Source organism: Buteo buteo, chromosome 13 (assembly GCF_964188355.1).
Source record: "Buteo buteo chromosome 13, bButBut1.hap1.1, whole genome shotgun sequence".
NCBI lineage: Eukaryota > Metazoa > Chordata > Aves > Accipitriformes > Accipitridae > Buteo > Buteo buteo.
The window spans coordinates 4,733,119-4,752,087 of NC_134183.1; the positions used below are offsets into that span (position 1 = coordinate 4,733,119).

Genomic DNA, 18,969 nt, shown 5'->3' on the forward strand with positions numbered 1-18,969 from the left:
AATTTGTCCATTAATATTAACCTGGCAAGTGACACCTGTCAAATAACCATCCTGTCAGCTGTGGAGTGGTGATTCTCTTTGTGCTGTATTCTCTTTGTACTTAAGAAATCTGCAGTCCTCGAACAGTAGGTGTTCTCTGATTTAGTGTACAACCACTGCCAACAAATCAAGAAAATATCTCTAAATCTGGCCATTTGTTTAGATACGAATAAAATGTTCTGGTCTTTCAGAGGCCATTTGTTTAGATATGAATACAATGTTCTGGTCTTTCAGAATTAAGGTACCAGATGCTTTGTATACTCATGTTGTAGCTCTGACCATTTATTCTGAGATATCTTGAAGTAATACTTACAGCAGCACTATATTACAGTGCAGTCATGACAAGAAAATAAATGTGAAAAAACTAATGGCTGCATGATCTCATACACTGGTAGAAATTCAGAGGATTTAAAATCAACCTAGATTCTCGTTGTCACTGCTTGAAATAAATATTTCTGAATTTACATCAGTATAATTGATAGGTGTGGTTTTTTGGAAAATCCCTTTAATCTTGTCCATGCAAAAAATGGGGGATAGAGAAGGCATGTCTATACAAATTGAATTCTTGTTTTCTTCCCCATCCCTTCAGGATTTTCTTTGCATATTTTTGTATCAGTCTAGACTGTGCAAGAATGGCCTCAGAAATAATTAGTGAACACATTGATTTCATATTTAAAAATCAGCTTGATTCTAGCTGAGCAGTAGGCCCCCAGCAACACAAATGTAAATGTCTGTAGCTAAGCAACCAAATACTTGAAGGTATAACCATTAACTGTATTGCTTCCTGCACATGGCTGTGATGTTTCAAATGCTCAGGGCCAGGTACCATGCCAGCTTTACATAAAGAGCAGTCTAATGTATTCTAGTTGGAATGAGGGTTTTTTTGGTTGCTTCGTTGTTTTTTTTTTTTCCTTAAATACAATGGTGTTATAAACAAGCGAACAAATTAAAGACTCTAAGAAGTATAGAACAGTTTGATTCTCATCTATGCTTTCCATTGTGTTGTGTTAATTTTACTGACTTTTAAAATTATCAGCTGACAATTGCTGTGACAAATAAAACCATTCTGCATGCACTTGCATCCACAATCGTATTGTCTGTAAGTGATGCATGTTGGTTGCTTACGCTCATTTCTATCCCTCAAGAGCCTAGAAGAAACTGCCTCTTAAGATGCAGTAACCACAAACTCATAGCATCTACTCATGTGGAAGGAGGAGGGTGGGGGAAACAGTACTGAGTTTTAACTGTCCTTGGATATTGTGAGCGTAAAGCAAGACAAATTGTTCAACGTTGCAGTCCGTTCTGTCATTGCTGCTGCATTACTGTTTGAAATGAAGTGTGCTGTTATACAGTTTGATAAAGCCATCTTGCATGCACTCTCAGGAAAATGCAGCTCTTGAAAAGGGTGGAAAAGTATTTAGTTGCCTATTTTATAAATTAATTCAGTAGCAGGTTCTATCATACCGGAGATTAGGCGAATGCAGGCAGGCTAACCCAAAATTACCGCAGTTTCTTACCCCATCAGTCCTTTTTGCTATGTTGTACCACGTAAAAACAAACCGATAAATGGCAATTCATAAAATATTGTGCAGTCTGCTCAGGAACAGTACTGTAGCTCCAAAGTGTTTTTCTGCCAATGTTTGTGTCATATAAATGGTCCATTGTATGCAGAGATCCCCTGAAATCTCACTCAAGCTTATTTATTGTTGCTTTGTTTAATGTGAGGAAATCTTGTGGTCTTAGCCAGTTGGTGCAGGCGTGTGGAGGCACTTCAGAGGGCCCCATTACCTAGGCAAATAAAACACCTTATTGCAACAAGGTGACACCTTTGAGAGCCTTGAAAATGCACTGTGCGCTTTGAACTGGGTGGTATGACGTGCACAGGAAAGTGAAGTGAGGTCACCCCCAGGTAGAAAATGTGTAGTTTGAATCTGACCTAAAAACGTGAGCTTCTCTCTGAGAAACAGCTCCAGCATTGCTATTTGGGCCAGTGACATGAACCATCCGCCACCCCCTAAGTCCTCAGGGAGGTGATTCGGTTTGGTGTGCTGTTTCACTCTTCTGCAGGTACAAAATGCATCTCTGGGTAAGAAGAGGTTTACGATTCTGATTCCGTAGCTCGGGTAGCAAATTCTTCAGTGTAGAGAGGTCATGGGATTACTGCTCCAGTTCTTAAATAGGCAGTTGGGAAGGAGGGCTGTGTGCTGTGAGCTGTGCTTGAAATGTCCTTTTACATTAGGACTTGATGCAGCAACTAACCGTTTGTTCTATGTACAGAATAGCGGACTAGCCTCAGTCCATGCCCTGTGTGAGTTATTAAATGCTTCAAATAAATTTCCAAGAACACACACACAAAAGAAAGAAAATGCAGCTATAACCTGTATTCTGAACAAGCTGTAGAATGTTATAGTCCTGGGTATAGTCCCTAGGGACAAAACCATGTGCTTTTGAAGCCTGTGTTGTGTAACTATTTCAAGCTCTTGCATTCGGTAGAGATCTGTTAATACTGAAGTGTATTCACAGTATCCTTCCGTAATTTTAATCCGTTTAAAAGATTTGAATTTTTTTCTGAGATTGTGTACATGAATTCTTCCATAGTTGGAAGTCTAAGAATTAGTTACTACTGTATGATATTTTGTACCTTAAGAGCCACACTTGTTTGATTTTATTACTTTTACTTTTCCCCCCTCTTCTCCCCGTGACATTCTTTGCCTTATTCTGTCTTGGACTCTCTTCAGAAAAAACAAAACCTTAAATCCTGTAAACATCACTCACTGTGTCAGAGGAGCTTAAAAATTCACAAGCCCAAAGGTCAGTTTCCCTACAAATGCAATAGGGAAAGGAATGTTTCCAGTAAAGATACTGAAGGGAGATTATAGCCTAAATTTGTATAGCACGAAAGCATCTCTGCAAAACATCTAAGAAATATTACTTCCCAGGGTTATGTTAGACTTATTCTGTTAATAAAATTGCCTTTTTTCTACATGAAATTGGTAAGTGATGACACACACTGTAGCGACAGTAAGGTGAATTGCTAGTTTGAGACAGCTTTGCTCTGCCAGCATGAGCGTTGTGCATTTCTGTTTGGAGGCAGGTGACAAAGATCAATTCTCTTCTGCTTTGCACGTTTTACCGTTGCTGGAGATATGTCTACATTGCAAAAATTGCATGTGTGTGTGAGTAGACAAAATGGAATTTATTGACTTGGGTTAAAAGTGCTGTGAAGATAAGGTATATATGTTGTAAAGATAAGGTATATATGTTAGCACCAGAGTTAACATCTCTGAGGGATTCTGGGATTCAGTTAGTAGATGATGTCATCTGAAGTTGGAGTCCTATCTTTGCTTTTAGTACAAGACAGAATCGCATGTTCTCACCTTTCAATTTAAAAGCATATCTTTGTCATAGTCTTAAAAACAAAACAAAAAAAACCCTGTCCAGCCTACATACTGCTCAACTTCCATGGAAAGCCATGAGTAGCAACAAGAGATGCTTTCAAATGTATTTTGAATAATGTCCACATGTGATTTGAATATGTAGAATAGCCATTCCCCTGCCATCCTCTTTTATGCAGGATTATATTCTACTGGAGAAGACAAAATTTCTGTTTTGAAGGTGGTTCTGACAGACTGGCTTCAGAGTGGTTTCAGTTTTGTTCTTTTAGATAAAGTTTATAAAAAAGAGGAGGGGACATTTCAGAGTCTCCAACAGAAATACCTGTAGTGTCAGCCAAAGCTGTACATGATGAGTAGCTATTTAAGAATATTACGTTTGACCTGGAAATTGCATTGTTTCAGTTTCAGGCCAAGGGCGTATTGTCTTGCAGACAGTGATGAGGAATCTTCCAGCGCTGGGTCTTCGGAAGAGGATGATGCTCCTGAATTGGCAGGAGAGAAGCAGGTGACTCCAGGAGCAGAAGGGTGAGCTGTCTACGTAGTGTTTGTTAATCCTTTCTTCCCCACCATGTTTCCAGACTTAGTACAACTGATATCTTGGTCCAGTCCTATAATGCTTATTGTCACACAGAGTCAGAGTGTGAGTATATCTAAGCAATTAAGCAAACACAACTCACCCATTTCTAGAGCAAAGAGTGGCAATCAAGCCATGTACTACAAATCGGAAGGAAGCTGCTCTGCTGAGTGTTTTGCCATGCAGGGAGCATTGTTCACCATACAGCACTTCTGCAGAGTGACCTGTACAGTGCTCTGCTTGACACGTCCGAATTTCTTCACTATTAAATTACAGAGGGAGCCAAGTGTTTGGGCCAGAGAACCTATGGGGACATTCTGCAGCATGTCTTGCCAAGAGCAGCAGAGCCAAGAATGTGATTTTGTGTGTGGACTTGAAACACTCTGTATACAGTATTGTGCCCATACTGATCCTGCTGATCCCTTATTTCCAGTGTGTTCTTTTCTTTAAGAAAACAACTGTTATTCGAGCCTAGCTTTCTTCCTCAGGGTTTTTTTGGTTGGTTGTTTTGGTTTTGTTTTTTTTTTTCCCCCCCCTTCCTTGAAGGGCTTTGAGTGTCTGAGCTATGCAATACTGCCCTCTAATGCTGTGCAAGAATTTTAAAGAAAATTTCCTATCCATTTTGCCACGTCATTCCCTGTTTTGGCTGCTGTCTGATTTTTTTTTTTTCCTTTTCACATCTAATTGAAATGGTGCCATGCAGTGACAAATCTGTAGTAACGCTGAAATGTCTCAGACAATCGCAGTGTTTCCTATGTCTGAATACATCTCACTGATTTTACAGTGAATATACCAAAAGGCTCCATGACATATTCAGAATGTTCAAGGGAGTTTCCTTGGAATTTTACCTTAAAACCTTTTGAAAACTGTGTGATGAATTGTTGGAATTATTTCAATAGATGCATTTCATATCTTTAAAAAATACATAGATCATATGAAGAACTCATACAGACAAAGAGGGAGAACAAAGAATTTTTAAGTAAAATAGTGAAAGAATTTCCTTGCACCTTTCAAAAATCTGCATCACTATAGAAACTGGTGAAAAGGTTACTACTTTATGTGGGTAAAGTTACAGCTAGTGTAAAATCCAAAAGTTGAAATTAATTCACCCTTTTTTTATATCCACTGAGGAGTTTCTTGTCTTATCTCATGCTAAGGAAAAAGTTCTGTAAAAGGCTGGATAAACAGGAATTTTTGGCAGGATAGGGAAATGTTATTTCCTTAGTAAGGCTATCTCTGCTACATAAAAAAAAGAGCCACAATTAGGTATAATATAGTGTTTGAAAATATCAAACATGCTATTCTTGGAGTGTCTGTAATGGGATAGGTGTGAGAAAAGACATATTCAGTACTTAAAGCATCTGTTTTAAAGGCTAGGATGCCATCTGACACTATTGCCAGGAAAAGTAGCCTCTTTTTGCAGGCACAGTTAACCGTTTTTGGAATATCATTCCACCCACTGCCAAAATCGCCTTCCTATTCTTTTTTACCAACTTTATACTTGTTGTAAATGCTACAATACCTTAAAATGAAAACCTTTTTGTTCGACACAGACACTGTTAAATAGATTAGACATGATGGTTGGGCCTTCTATGCTGATACTTGCATATGTCTTGGTGCATCTGTGTCTTGACAATTTTGTTAGAACGGTAATAGACAGGTTGTCACTTCTCATACCAGCTTGCTGGCATAAATGATATAAGTATATTTGCAATTTGAAAAAAATGTTGCATTTCCAATGCCATCTGGGAAGAAGAAGTGTTCAGACTGGACGGAATTTCTGCCAGACACTTGTAGCTGACAGAGTACAGCTGCTGTGAGCAGGCTCTGGTAGGTACTGCTTGGACATGTGAATATGTATCTGTTTAGAATTTTTATATCAAAAACTCTAATGATTTAATAGGAAATCTGTGGGTCTTTTAGCAAACAGTAGGTTTACGAAAATTACCTTGATGTACGTTTTCTATTCTTTATCTAAAGGTATGTCGGAGGACATCGGACAAGTAAGATCATGAGAATTGTGGATAAAATTACTAAGTCAAAATACTTTCAGAAAGCAACAGAGACTGAATTTATTAAGAAGAAAATTGAAGAGGTCTCCAATACTCCATTGCTGCTAACAGTTGAAGTACAAGAGTGCAGAGGAACACTAGTAATTAACATTCCACCTCCACCTACTGACAGAATATGGTAAGAGGAACTTACTGCAGAACTGGGCAATGTTTCAGGTGTGTGCTACCTAAGGGATTGCAACTAAGAAAAAAGGTAAAGTGTAGCTGAAACAGGTTCTGGAAGAGGTGCAATAGAAAGTAGTTGTAAATGAAGTAGGAACTGCTATTAAGAGAACATTGACAGTTAACACATTTAAGTGTATGCTTCATTGGAGTGTTTTATTATAAAACCTGTTTCTTGTACTCTTTTAAGGTATGGCTTTCGAAGACCTCCCTACCTGGAGTTAAAAGCTCGGCCAAAACTTGGTGAGAGAGAAGTGACTCTGGTTCATGTAACTGACTGGATAGAGAGGAAACTAGAACAAGAGTTTCAGGTGTGTTTCCTTTACATTTTCATTTAATTAATGATAGTTTTGGTCTATTGGAGGGGTGGGGTTTTTAATTTTTGCATGTCCCCTATTTCATTCAAGACTAGTCAGTATCCTCCACTGCTGCTGCTCAGTGGAAAGGATGTTAAGAATTCAGCTGAAGCTGACTTCTGGGATGGTCTCAAGACCATGTGTAGACGTGGATGGAAATGTGTTTTAGCACTTGTCAGAATGGTTTTTAGAGCCAAAAATGCTATTTCTTTGAAATAGGTACCATGTCAGAATTTGTAGTACTTAAATAAAAACATGATCCTAGGTGTTCTTAGGTGATAGAGAGCCAAACTGTTACCTAAAATTAAGAACAGATGAGGCAGTAAGGTGCCTGTCCTATTATTACTTCTTTTAAGATAAAATAATTTTAAAAAAATCACATTGACTGCAGTGCAGAATAGGAAGAAGCCTCCAAATTTACAAATACTTGTAGGACAGGAAAACAGTTTACTGACCAGATTCATTCCGGATCCCAACCTGTACAATCAACCAGAAATCAAACCCACTTATTTCATTAAAAGTACAGTTTGAAAGTATATGGTAAGAGCTGAGAAAGCAGTAGAGTTAAGAAAAGTTGGTATGTTTCCTGTAGAGCTATTTCAGTTTAATGGAAGGTGTGGAGATCTTAATCTACATCTTCATCTACAACTGTAACACAAATAAATGGCTTGAGTTAATGGACACTGTAGGGCTTCAGTATGGGCATTGACTCAAATAATGCTGAACTCAAGAACCTTTTATCTGGAAATTTGTTGATTTTAACTAAACAAAACAGAAAACTAAGGTTTCAAATGGCATGTGAAAAGTAACTTGATTTAATTGTATCTTTTTTCACAGAAAATATTTGTCATGCCAAACATGGATGATGTTTATATTCCTTTAATGCACTCAGCCATGGATCCCCGCTCCTCTACATGCCCTCCTAAAGATCTGGTCACAGAGGCCCCTGATCAACCATGACATGTGAAGACTCTTGCAGTTTACAGTATTATAAAAGTTATTCACATGGTTTTATAAACTGTGCCGTAGTTCTCATCCTTAACTTGTGCCACTTTCCCCCCTCTCCCCCACCAAGGACTGCCTATAACCATACCTTTGTGCTCACTTGCCTGGTTATTGTTCCTGTGTACTTCAGCTACATGAAGTTTCATTCCATTAAGCAGTTGATTATTTTTGTACTGGTTGCCATCAGGATTTTAACTCTGAGACTAAGATGACCTGTTCTTTGGGGGAGGGAGGAGGAACCTAACTGTAATAGATCAAGGAGCTTGTTGACACACCTTTTGTTCAGCTTATGTTCTCATGCTATGTTAACGTGCATTAAAGCATTGAAAGGTTGTTTTGGCAGCAAAGGAACTGCGTGCCAAATGGAAAAAAATCCTAAATAAGGAATGAATTTATAAAACTGGAAGAGTATTTTTCTTTCTCAGGCAGTTGGAGGTGTAGAATGAACTGTTTTATGTTCTTTCACTTCTGCAGTCAATAGCTTGTGTCAAGCAATCGAAATATGAAATGCTTTCAGGATAAAAGAATGTAAATTGGATGTATAGGTAATATTGTGATTCAATGTGGTATATACATATTACTTTTTTTCATACAGAACTTGTGCTTTTTTTGGGAAGCAAGGAGCCATAAAACACACGCAACTATCGGTGAAGGTGGGACTGTCAGATTTTTGTAAATGAGGAGAAAAACATTGGTAAAGCCATGAGACCAAACCATAGCAAGCCGCCTTATAGTGAGGTACAATCACCTTGGTTCATGATTAATTCTGAATGTTTATAAAAACATGAGCACACACATAAAACGTTGATACTGCACATGACCAGAAGTACTTAGTTACCCTACTGTGTATAGAGCCTCTTGCTACAAGGAAACACACCAAGTTTTTTCTTATAGGAGAGTTTGTTGCTGTGAGTCTCTTCCATTGCACCGTGTTTACATGCAAAGCATGGGACCAAACTCTCCTGTTACAGCTGTGCAACTCCAGATATCAAATTGCTTGATGTTTGTGACAACAGCTGTGACTGAAAGATTTTGTCCCCCATGCATTGTTTTTTTGGACTTTGTGGAATAGGAATTCAAGCATTGCAGTTATTCAAGCTGATCGCGATGTAATTAAAGACTGTTTCTGCTAATTAATGGCCAAAACTAAGGGGGGAGGGGGAACTGCCTTCTATTTCTATCTGGTATAATGATTCAAGACTAAATGAATGCAGTAAATTCAATATTTGAACACTACATATCCACTATTTAACACATGTAATATTTTTCTGATACTCAGTGTTGCCAAGTGTTCATGGATGTCAGAAAATGTTTTAGTTTACAAAGAAGGTGAGTTTTGGCTCTCCTTTTATAACATGATTTGATTTTTTTTTAAAAGTAATTTTTTAAGAACTTTTTTGTATGTTGTGTTGTCACATTTGATGTAAATCAAAATTTCCATGTGTAACTTGATGATTTACCATCTCTAAATGAAGCTATTATATTGAAGGTTTTTTAAACAGCACCTTGCCTGAAACATAAAAGAAAACTAGCATTTAATATATTTAAAATTAATTATATATTTGAACACCTATTTTGGTTACCTTTAATTGAAATATTAGTAGGTTATATTTGTTACCTGAACTCCTCCTTGACCATTCCAGGCTGTGTATATTCTGGGGTTTGCTGATTATGTAGGCATTATTTGCCTTTCATGAAGTCTGCATGTCTTGTACGCAGGTCTTTTATATGATTTAATTTCTATGTGCAATAACTAAAGTCCAAGGACTAGATGCACTAATGTGTAAACAGATTTAGACTTATTACACAAGGTTGTCATGTTGCACTTCATAAACTGTGGGTAACTACAATCTGCTTGCTTTGTTTTATTAAATAAATTTACCCCATGTCAAACGATTACTCAGTTAAAATGTATTTCTCCAGTGCTTAGCCACTATCTTCTGGAAGTTGTTTCAAAAACTTCCTTAGAAAGGCAACTTGCTAGGACAACATAGCGTACTATGTGCTTTTCAGTTGTTTTTTTTTTAATATACCTGGTGTTGTACTTGGTGGTTTTGGCATGCTGATTTTAAGGTTAACCAAGGCTGGGACTGTTCTAGCTCTAAAAGGAAAAGCTTAAATTAAGTAATTTTACTGTAGTGAAGAGAAACTAAATTTTACTGCAGCAGTTAACATTTGCATGAAGAACATGCTTTAAAAACATGTTATTTTTTCACTTTACATCTGTGAAAACCTTGAAATGATTACCAGGAATTACAGAACAGAGGGTGCATGTGCTACTTTCTGTAATGGGTCTCTGAGCCTTTCTGAACATAAATAAGCATCTTTCATGGTCCTCCTGGACTTAGCTACTATTCTTGTATGTCTGATCCTGTCACCAGTGGGGGTATAGATGTAAAAAACAGTGCATAACTCCAGTGTATCTGCCTCCAGAACATGAGCACTGCTATTAACAGACAGAAACGATTGTGACCCCTTAAATGGCTGCAGCCTAGATCACTGGAGTCAAATTCCCATCAAGTTCTCTTTTGCTGTGTGTGTAAAGGACCCCCAACACTGGATGCTTTTCTCCTGCTTAATCACTAGCTCACCTTCAGCCAGGTGCTTTACTCCTGCAACAACTAGGCAGGAATCCTAGGACATTTGTTACTTGTTCTAAGGCCCCTTTACAGACTGAACCCTGAACTAGTTCAGGAAAACACGACTGCAGTGGTCTAGGTTGGGTTAAAGTCATGCCAAATCAACCAATACAGCACGAGTAAGAGTAACGCCCGGATCCCCCTTTGACCCAGGTTATCGCCCTCTCCCATTTTAACACGCCCAGTACCAGAGCCGTGTGCTCCCATCCCGGCAAGGCCTGCCGTGTATCAGAGCTCACCCCGCCCGGCTCCGGCGCCATTTTGTGCGGTGGCAGCAGCCGCCCGCAGCCCCGCGCTGGGGAGGGGAGGGCAGGGCATGGCGGGCTCGCCGAGACGCTCTGTCACTTGCTTTTAAAAGGACCGCCCGGGTCGGGCCGAGCAGCCCCAGTTATGAACAAGCGTTTCGCTCTAGCACTGCAGCTTGACCAGCGGCACCGCGGGCAGGGCACCCCGCCGGTTCAAAGGCAGTGCGGGGAAGGGGCGGACACGCACGACAAGAACCAGCCGGACACGTTCGCGGGGTCCACACAGCTTTATTTGCCAAGCGGCTCCACGCCGCCGGGTCTCCAACACGGGCTCTGCAAAGACACGGAGGGAAGAGAGGAGGTTACAGACGCGGTGCGCTACAGCCGCCCCGCGGGGTGGGCGGCAGCCTGGCCGCTCAGCAGTAGTTTTGCTTCATGCAGGTCAGCAGTCTAACACGTGTCAAGAGACATCAGCGCGGCCCGGCCTAGCCCGCCCGTCCACCCACCCCCACCGCAGCCACTAGCGCTCACCTCCAGCCGCCGCGCTGACAGAAAGGCCGAGCTCCCCCCCCGCGCTCCCTTTTATAGAGCGGCCGCCGCCCCGCCCCCATCCTCGTCTCGCCCAATAGGATTCGGACGTGCGCGTGCTGGTCCGGGTGCGGCTGCGCGCGAGGGCGGGCGGGTCTGTCACCGCCCACGGCGGAGGCGGAGGAAGAGGAGGAGAGAAGCGCTGAGGTGGCGGCGGGCAGGAGGAGGTAAGGCTCTGAGAGAGCCTAGTTAACCCGCGCTCCCCCGGCGTGTTGGGGAGCTTTATTCGCCGTTTCAGAAACCCTAGCGCTCTCCTCTTTAGTAGTTTGCTCTAGTACTTTGTTGCTGTTAAGAAAACAGGGCTTAGTATAAAAAAATGTAAAAGCTTAGGCCCTGCTCGGCCCTCAAGAGCTGCCTACCTCACGGGCGGTCCCTCAGTTTCTGAGGAGAGGCGCTAGGGGAGCGGGAGGGCGCCCGGTAACGCTCGTCTTCCCGGCCCGGGTGGCCTCCTGCCGCCTCAGCCCTTGTTCTGAGGTTTTTCCTACCTCCTGCGAGTCCGTTTGGAGGGACTTGCGTTAAATAACTACACTTCGGCAGTGGCATACGCAGTGCTTGCGCAACTGGAAAAACTCCTCCCGTCATGTAGCATGGCATGAAATTCAGCTTAAAGCCGATAAAATCGTACGTAAAGAGGTAATGATACCTATTGGCTCGCCAGCCGGTTTTCAGGCTGGAGGGCGGGACGGCAGCTCAACCCGAGCGGTTCTCTCCCGGGGAAGATGGAGGCTGGTGGGAAGGGAAATGCTGCCATCCTGTGGTACCTGCGGTGCCCGAAGCCGGGAGCTGACCGGAGGCAGCAGGGCAAAAGCAACACCCTGCTGTATTCTCAGGGGAAGCCCTAGTTCTTAACCAACATCAGCTGTGCGTTTCACACACGCACAACTGCCCGCATTAACTGTCCTTGTGTACGGTTACAAGGACTTTCTGTACGCTTGGTAGAGGTCTAGATGTGTTCCTTGTGCGTGTTGTTGCCGTGGCACGCGCATTTCAGTGTGTTAGATGGTCTGCTTGTTCTCAAATAGCGTGAATGATTAAAATTCGAGACAACCATAAAGAAACCTGTCTGTCAGTACCAGAGAACCGAAATCTCGGTGTGGTTTGTAGCTCCAAGATGTTTTTATTTATGCAAGCTTGGAGGTTAGATTATAATGATGCCTCCTGCCCATATAATCAAGGGCATGCTTTTTAAAAGAAGGAGCTGCCGGAGCTGATCTGCTAAGTGCATATTGCACGCTTAGTACTCGGTGTGCTCTGCAGCTCCGTGAATGGTATCAGTATTAAAAAGCAAACAATATGTAGCAAGGACAAAGTGGCTTTGTTACATAAATAGGTGTCTGAAAGCTAGGCCTTTGCTAAGCAGTGTAAGTTTACTCTCTTCTTTTTAAAGCTTCTTCAGTTAGATTCAGTATTTTTGTGTGTGTGTGTTTATCTGTTCAGAGGAGCATGGACCTGGTTTTTGGTTCAAAGAAGCATGTTCTTTGTTATTGCGTTTATTTAAGGCATTGCAAGGCACACCAGGGTCAACAGTGACTTTGTCAACACAGGAGCTATGCCAAATAAATTTGGCCTGATCTGCTCTGAGAGCCTAAAATCAATAGAGAAATTGTACCGGGCAGGATGGTGCTGGAGGAGGCAGGCTCTTCCTTAAGCCGGAATCTACCCAGAAGGTATTAAAAAAAACCCAACAAAACCCCAAAACCAACAAACCGGCACCAGCCAGCTAGCTGTCATTGCACCCCGCGGTTTGAAATGTGGCTCTTGGCCGAGCCCCCGCCACCCCCGACCAGGCTGCCGTTTTGTCGGGGCTTAGCACAAACGGGGCGGCTCCGGCAGCAGAACGAAGCCACAGGGCGTCGCTGGCCGCGTCCGTCCTCCCCCCCACCCCTTCCCCGGCCCTCCTTGCACCGCGGGGCAGCCCCAAAGCGACGGCGGGCGGGAGGTGTCCCGGGCGGTCCCCGGCAGCGCTTCCCCCCCCGCGGCGGCGGTCCGGTCCGTACCTGTGGGCGGCCGGGGCCGCCCGCGGTTGACGTCGGTGGCCCGGACCGGGCAGCTCCGCCCCGCCGCGCGGGGAGCGCCGGACACGCTGCGCCCGCCCGGCTGCCAGCGAAGGCGGGGCGGGGGGGGTTGGGGGTGTGTGTGAGCCGGCCGGGCGCCCCTGGAAGCCCCCGCGGGTGGCAGCTATGGAGCCGCTCCGCCGCCTCCTTCTCCTCCTCCTCAGCCTGGGAGCGCTGATGGTGCTGCTGTCGCCGAGGCCCGGGGTAAGCGAGGCGCGGCCCGGGTAAAGCCTGCCCGCTGGGCCTGGGGCGGGGGGGGGGAGGCGGCGGGGAGGGCAAGGACAGCGACGGTGCCCCCGGGCCGGCCGCGGCGGGGGAAGGGTGGGCACGGCCCGCTCGGGGTGCGGGGGCGTCCGAGCCGGTGAGGGCCAGGGGAGGCCTCGCCCCGTGCAGGCCGGGCCCCCCGCCCGCAGAGAGGGGAGCCGGGGGCGGGCGCACGGACGCAGCGGTGGGCTCCAGCCGGGGCTTTGCCGAAAGTTTGCCGTAGGTGCCCGTAGCCCGCCGCGTCGGCGGTGTTTGCGAAGCCGACGTGCTGTCCGTTTTAGTGTCGTTAGTGCCGTGTGCCCGTCTGTACGCGCAGGGGTGAGGGGCTGCGGTGTTACCAGCCTGATCCAGCTGAACAGCTGCGTACCTGCTTCTGTGCCGTACGTTGTTGCATGTAATGCCGTACCTGAACATGTAGCATATATAATAATCCTTGAAATATAAAAAACCCCAGTTAATTTCCCATGAAGTAATTGATGAAAGTAGGACAAAGAAACTTTGGAAGCTGAAACTATGTAGGTGGATAGAGGAACAAGTGAGACATGCCAGAAGATCTTTGCTCTGTCCCTTCATAACCTCTTAAGTGGGGGGGACTTGCTTTCTTTCTGAAAAAAAACCAACAAACCAAACCCAAAAAAACCATCAAAACAAACAACGTTGTATATATGTTAATACCCAAATACAAATGACTAGCTACATGCCCTGTATACTGTCTTACAGCATTTCCATCATTCTGTTTCCAGAGCGAAGATAGCAATGTGTGTGCACTAAGCGTACATATGGTTGGTTGGTATCCAAAAGAGACTGCATTTCTAAATTCAAAGGTGAAAGACAAGGTGCACAAGCCACTGCCCTACAAAACCTCTTAGGAAATAACCAGGTTGGTTATAAGGTATTGTGTAGAGCGATAAAAGCACAGGGAATAGTGAAAGTGGTGCAAAGCAGATGGAATACTGAGCAGATTGTTTGTACGGAGGTAATAATTTTAAACAACGTACTTTAAAATGGGTGCTGTCTACTGTGTGTGTACTGAGATGGAAAACTGAGTCTTCAAAAATTCAGTTCTGAAGGGTGCTCTCCTTTGTAAATTCTCAGGATCAGGAGACAATGAAAAGGCCGGCTGGCATTTACTGTTTCCATTATACTGAAGTGTAGCAGAGAAAAGTTTTAGGTTATGTTCTTTGATGGATTGTTCATTGTTACTTGAAAATGCTGGGGTAATATATAGGGTTATAGTTCAGGTTAAGCAAAGATGAAGGCTTTGTTTTTTGCCTGGGATATAATAGCTCCACTCCCTTTCTTTAAAAGTAAACACATTTAGTACTGAAGCTGCGTAACATACGTAGGGTTGTTACTTCATTAGGAAACTGGAAAAAATTAAATGCAGGCTGTCAACAAAAATTACTTTAAAATCTTTATTTTAGAGTGCTAATGTCTTTGTCTTAGCCTGGACTATAAGGTTGGACTGAGATCTTTTCAGGGTCCTGACATGTTTGGGCTTCAGATTTTGCAAGGAAAACATTGATTTGCAACTCATGAAGTTTTAAAAATAGTACTCAATAAGAATACTAAGAAGTACTCTATATGCTAAAAATACTTTTCAAATCAACAGATTATTACTAAATTTTGTATAATTTTTCTTGTACAGTCACAACGCCTAGACCTGGGCCTCGGTAGAATTCAGCCCCTTTTTTCTCTAGATTTCTCTCTCTTGGTCTCCCTGCCCTGCCATCTTACCTCAGATCAGTATCTGATCTCCAGTTCTGTATTTCTCTGTTTCTTTTCTTGGCTCTTACCCTAGTCTTATTGCTGTGCCAGCTGTAGTCCTCACTGTGACTTCCAAGTTGAAATCTGTTCCGTACTTCAGTTCCTTTTCAGAACTAGTTTTAATTTCTGTGAACTGAGTCCCAGTCATCTCACCTGTGATTAACCCATTTAACTGGGAAGTCTTATTTCAAACTAATGTCACTTGAGTAACAAATTCCCATGAAAAAGACTGGCATACAATTCTTGATATGGAGGTAATATGAAAAATATGAGATTGCCTAAAGATTTTGCAGATTGTGTTTTCTATAGATTTCTTCTAAAAGTACTGGTGATGATCTGCTGCTCTGTATTTTCTTTGTCTGATAAATGTACTCTTTGTTACTTTAGATCCCAACTTTAATATTGTTTTCCTACAATTTATGTGTTCATACAAGGGCTTCCTTTCCTGTCTTTTTTTTGTAAGATGAAATGCTGTCTCTTGTTATTTAGGTGATACAGTGTGTGTGTAGCTTGGAATTGCCCTAGCGCGATGTAAAGGGAACACATTATAAAAGGCTGACATCTCGGATACGGCAATGAGAAATGCAACAGAGCTGTCAATAAGTAAGCAGGCACTGTAAATATTATACAGTAATGATTTACAGCTCTCTAGTTTGAAAAAAAACCCTTGGTTTTGTGAGCCATGGATTTTCCAAACTGTGCTTGTTTCTCTCTTAACATGGAGTCAGTGCAACTCAAAAATAACAACCTCTGGGATTGAACTGGAATTTAGAACATAGGTCTGTTCCCTCCTGCTGCCTGTGGGACTGGTTTCAGTGCACTGTTACATGGTGTGTGTGGGCAACACATGCGGGCTGCACCTGACGTGGGAAAACCCCAGCCTTAGCCAGATGTCTTTTCTTCTAATGTGTTCTTTATCACAGCGTGAGGTGTTTGGCCATTTAACTGATGGGCATGAAAACCTATGTGAGACAGCAGAAGGATGTCTTCAATCACTATGTTAACTAACATTTATGTGTTTTATTTGAGTTGCAGATCTCCTTGGTCGCTCAAAAAATAGTCTTTTTGGGTTTAGCGTTTTTTTTGGGGGGACTGCAAACTTGTCTTGCACATCTGAAATTACGGACAGCTCTGTCCTGGAGTGTAAATTCATGTGTTTGTAACTCTGTCCTTATTTTGGTTGCTGGTGTTCTTGTGAATATTGAAAGAAGTTTTGGATTTACAGAGAGAATCAAGTCTGAAAACTTAGCTGAGGGTTTATGGTGTAGAGCACTGCTCAGAGTTCAGTCAAGTCAGAGGGCAGTTGGAGTGGACCTCCCGTAGTTTTCCATTTTTCTTATTGCAGTACAAATGGGCATATGAATGAAAAGTCGCTGGAAGTGGGTTACAGTGTTCATAAGAAATAGCTAACAAAGACATGTTGGAATTGAGTTTAAGATTAAAAGATCTGTAGATTTGATTTCACTTTCTAAAGAAGAATTTATTTTTTGTCAGCTCTCTTTCATATATTAACTTCATTATTAGTTACACTGAAAAACTGCCCCCAGTAGTTTACTGAATTTTACAGAGTTTCTTCATAGCATGGTTTTATTATGCATAGTGAGTTTTGGCCTCTAGCCTGGCAGTGTAATTAGAGGATAGCTGTCAAAACCAGGGTAATAAATCATAGGCTATCTGTGATGAATACACCAAGTGCTTGCAGTATGCGCTGATGTCTAAAAATATTTTGCTTTGCATCCTTATTGGTTTACCGGTTGTGGTTCCAGTAGCATAAGTTATGATATAGGCCTTTTCTTATTGTGAGGAAAGTGTCTGGTGATGTTAATGCTGAAGTTGTTTTTTAATACTTTTTTAGTAAAATGCAAATATACAGCCTGATGTATATTAAGCTAATTATGGAGTGAGGAATATTAGATTTTTTTTTTTTCTTTTTTTTTTTTTTGCTTGAGTGATTATATATCTTGTCAACTTTTTTGTTTGGTAAGCCAGGTGTTACCAAAGAAATTAAAGAAATTATGAGGATGTAAATTATAGTTTGCAAACCATCCATCCTTTATTATCCATCAGACCTTACAAATTAAGTTTGGTGCATATGTATTCCTACTTAAGACTCAGAAAAGAGAAAATTATTACCTGGTAACACACCGCACTGTGATTTGTTTACTACTGAGCACTCAATTATTTCTATGAAATCAGTAACACTTCTCAGAGGCAGCAATATACCATCAGCCATCCAGTGTCACTATGAAGTGTTTTCCTGTTCTTTATTCATACTTGAAGAACTTCTTGTGGTACCACCCCCACAGCAAAACGTATTTCTAGGTTACAGAACGATAACCTCAAGGACCTGAGTGGCCTGGTTTTCTTTCTATTTGCTGTTTCCACTGACTTCAGTGGGATTTGTGCATACTTGGCGACCTGCATTTCAAAAGTACTGTTTTTAAGCAGATAAATTAAGGGAAGAAATTTTTCCTGTGTGGATCTGTTTTCTTCTAATACAATGAAACAAAATAGGGCATTGCTCTGCTAACCCTTAAAAAAATTTGAAATGTTGCGGTGAAGATAATATCATCTTTGACACTGAACTGTACCATAGTCATATACAAACACATCAGAACTTGTTCTACAGCTTTCACTGACCTTCATTTGACTCCATGGGTCCTTCAGAATTGTTTTGAGTTGTTTTGTTACTTTGATTTCTAAAACATTTTTATGTAAAGATGTGGTAGATCTAGACTGAGGGGAAGATTCTTGTGTGAGGGTTAACTAGTATTTATATAGTGCGTTTCTATTTCTATTTATAAAATGCTATTTCTATTAGATAGTATATTTCTATTCTAGCTTAAACCCACTATTTTCTGTTTAGTCCCAAATTTTAGACTGTTACGGATTATTAGCAGTCAGCACTTTAGAGCATTTGTCAAAGTTGAACTCAATGAGAGCTTGAAAATTTCTGTTTTGAAGTAGATTATTAAAAATTTAATTCTAAAGCACTCCCCAAGTAATTTGAAAGTATTGTAAATCCTTCACTTCACTGTTGATGCAGAAGATTATTATGAGTACAGACTGTCAAGGCAGTAGAAGCTCTCACTGAATTTCAAAGAGGGTAGTTGTTAAAATAGATGTTATTGCAGTTTCAGATAAAATAAAAAAAGACCCAAACCAGGTTTTCCTTCTGTCTCATTGTCTCTGTTCACTAAATTAAGTTCTTTCTGTTTAGCTGTTTCATGTCCTGACATATTTTTCTTGTATTAAATTGTTGTATCTCCTCAGAATTAAAATTGCAGTATGAAATAAAAATCTATTTCGAGAATTTGCATTGCATCACAACAGTTTAGACCCCACCCCTGCAGGGAGGACAATATCTGTGTATACCAGTATTTATGAAGAGGCTATCTCAGGACTGAGATTATTATAGTTTTCGTGGCTCTTACATACTTCACACAAAAATAAAAACGAGTTTGGCTTGTACATACAGATTTTTATGATTTTCATAGCTTTTCATAACAGTGCTAATTCCAGGCTTTAATTAATCCATTAATCAGTTAATTATAAAGCTTTGTGTTCAAAATAAAGTCTATTGAGTATTTGCAACCTTGATACTGCAGTCTCTAGCCACTGATAAAAGTCACTAATAAAAAACAATTTCTCTTTTCTGAGTTTGGGTGAAACACAGGTAATTTATTTAAATAATTTAAATTCATTTTTATGTCTATTGTTTTATGTAATTTAAAAGAATAAAACCTTGTTTCCATATTATTATACTAACTCCCTAGCCTTTTCTCCAAGTGACAACTGTAGATCTTGGT

General features: G+C 41.6%; 2 protein-coding genes and 1 non-coding gene across 10 annotated transcripts in view; 2 read left to right on the forward strand and 1 right to left on the reverse strand.

Moving 5' to 3' along the window:
- Window positions 1–9,513, forward strand: part of TEX2 (testis expressed 2) — a 71,831-nt gene extending 62,318 nt beyond the window's left edge. For 5 of the 7 annotated variants that reach the window (XM_075044327.1, XM_075044329.1, XM_075044332.1 and 2 more), the window contains 4 exons: window positions 3,837–3,959; window positions 5,989–6,198; window positions 6,433–6,553; window positions 7,436–9,513. In XM_075044327.1, the coding sequence (XP_074900428.1) occupies window positions 3,837–3,959; window positions 5,989–6,198; window positions 6,433–6,553; window positions 7,436–7,558 (577 nt within the window). In that variant the 3' untranslated portion in view covers window positions 7,559–9,513. Of the gene's footprint in view, window positions 1–3,836; window positions 3,960–5,764; window positions 5,839–5,988; window positions 6,199–6,432; window positions 6,554–7,435 lie in introns of those variants that run through there. The other 2 variants (XM_075044333.1, XR_012652637.1) reach the window with 2 other exon arrangements.
- Window positions 9,514–10,578: 1,065 nt separating this feature from the next.
- On the reverse strand, window positions 10,579–10,715 carry LOC142039285 (small nucleolar RNA SNORA50). The gene has a single exon (XR_012652860.1). It is a non-coding gene; the product is annotated as a small nucleolar RNA SNORA50 (small nucleolar RNA).
- Window positions 10,716–11,171: 456 nt separating this feature from the next.
- Window positions 11,172–18,969, forward strand: part of ERN1 (endoplasmic reticulum to nucleus signaling 1) — a 41,466-nt gene continuing 33,668 nt past the window's right edge. Inside the window, exon 1 of one of the 2 annotated variants that reach the window (XM_075044336.1) lies at window positions 11,172–11,242. Coding sequence is in view for 1 of the 2 variants with exons in the window: in XM_075044334.1 (XP_074900435.1) it covers window positions 13,256–13,333 (78 nt within the window). In the remaining variant the exon portion in view is untranslated. Of the gene's footprint in view, window positions 11,243–13,118; window positions 13,334–18,969 lie in introns of those variants that run through there. The other variant, XM_075044334.1, reaches the window with a different exon arrangement.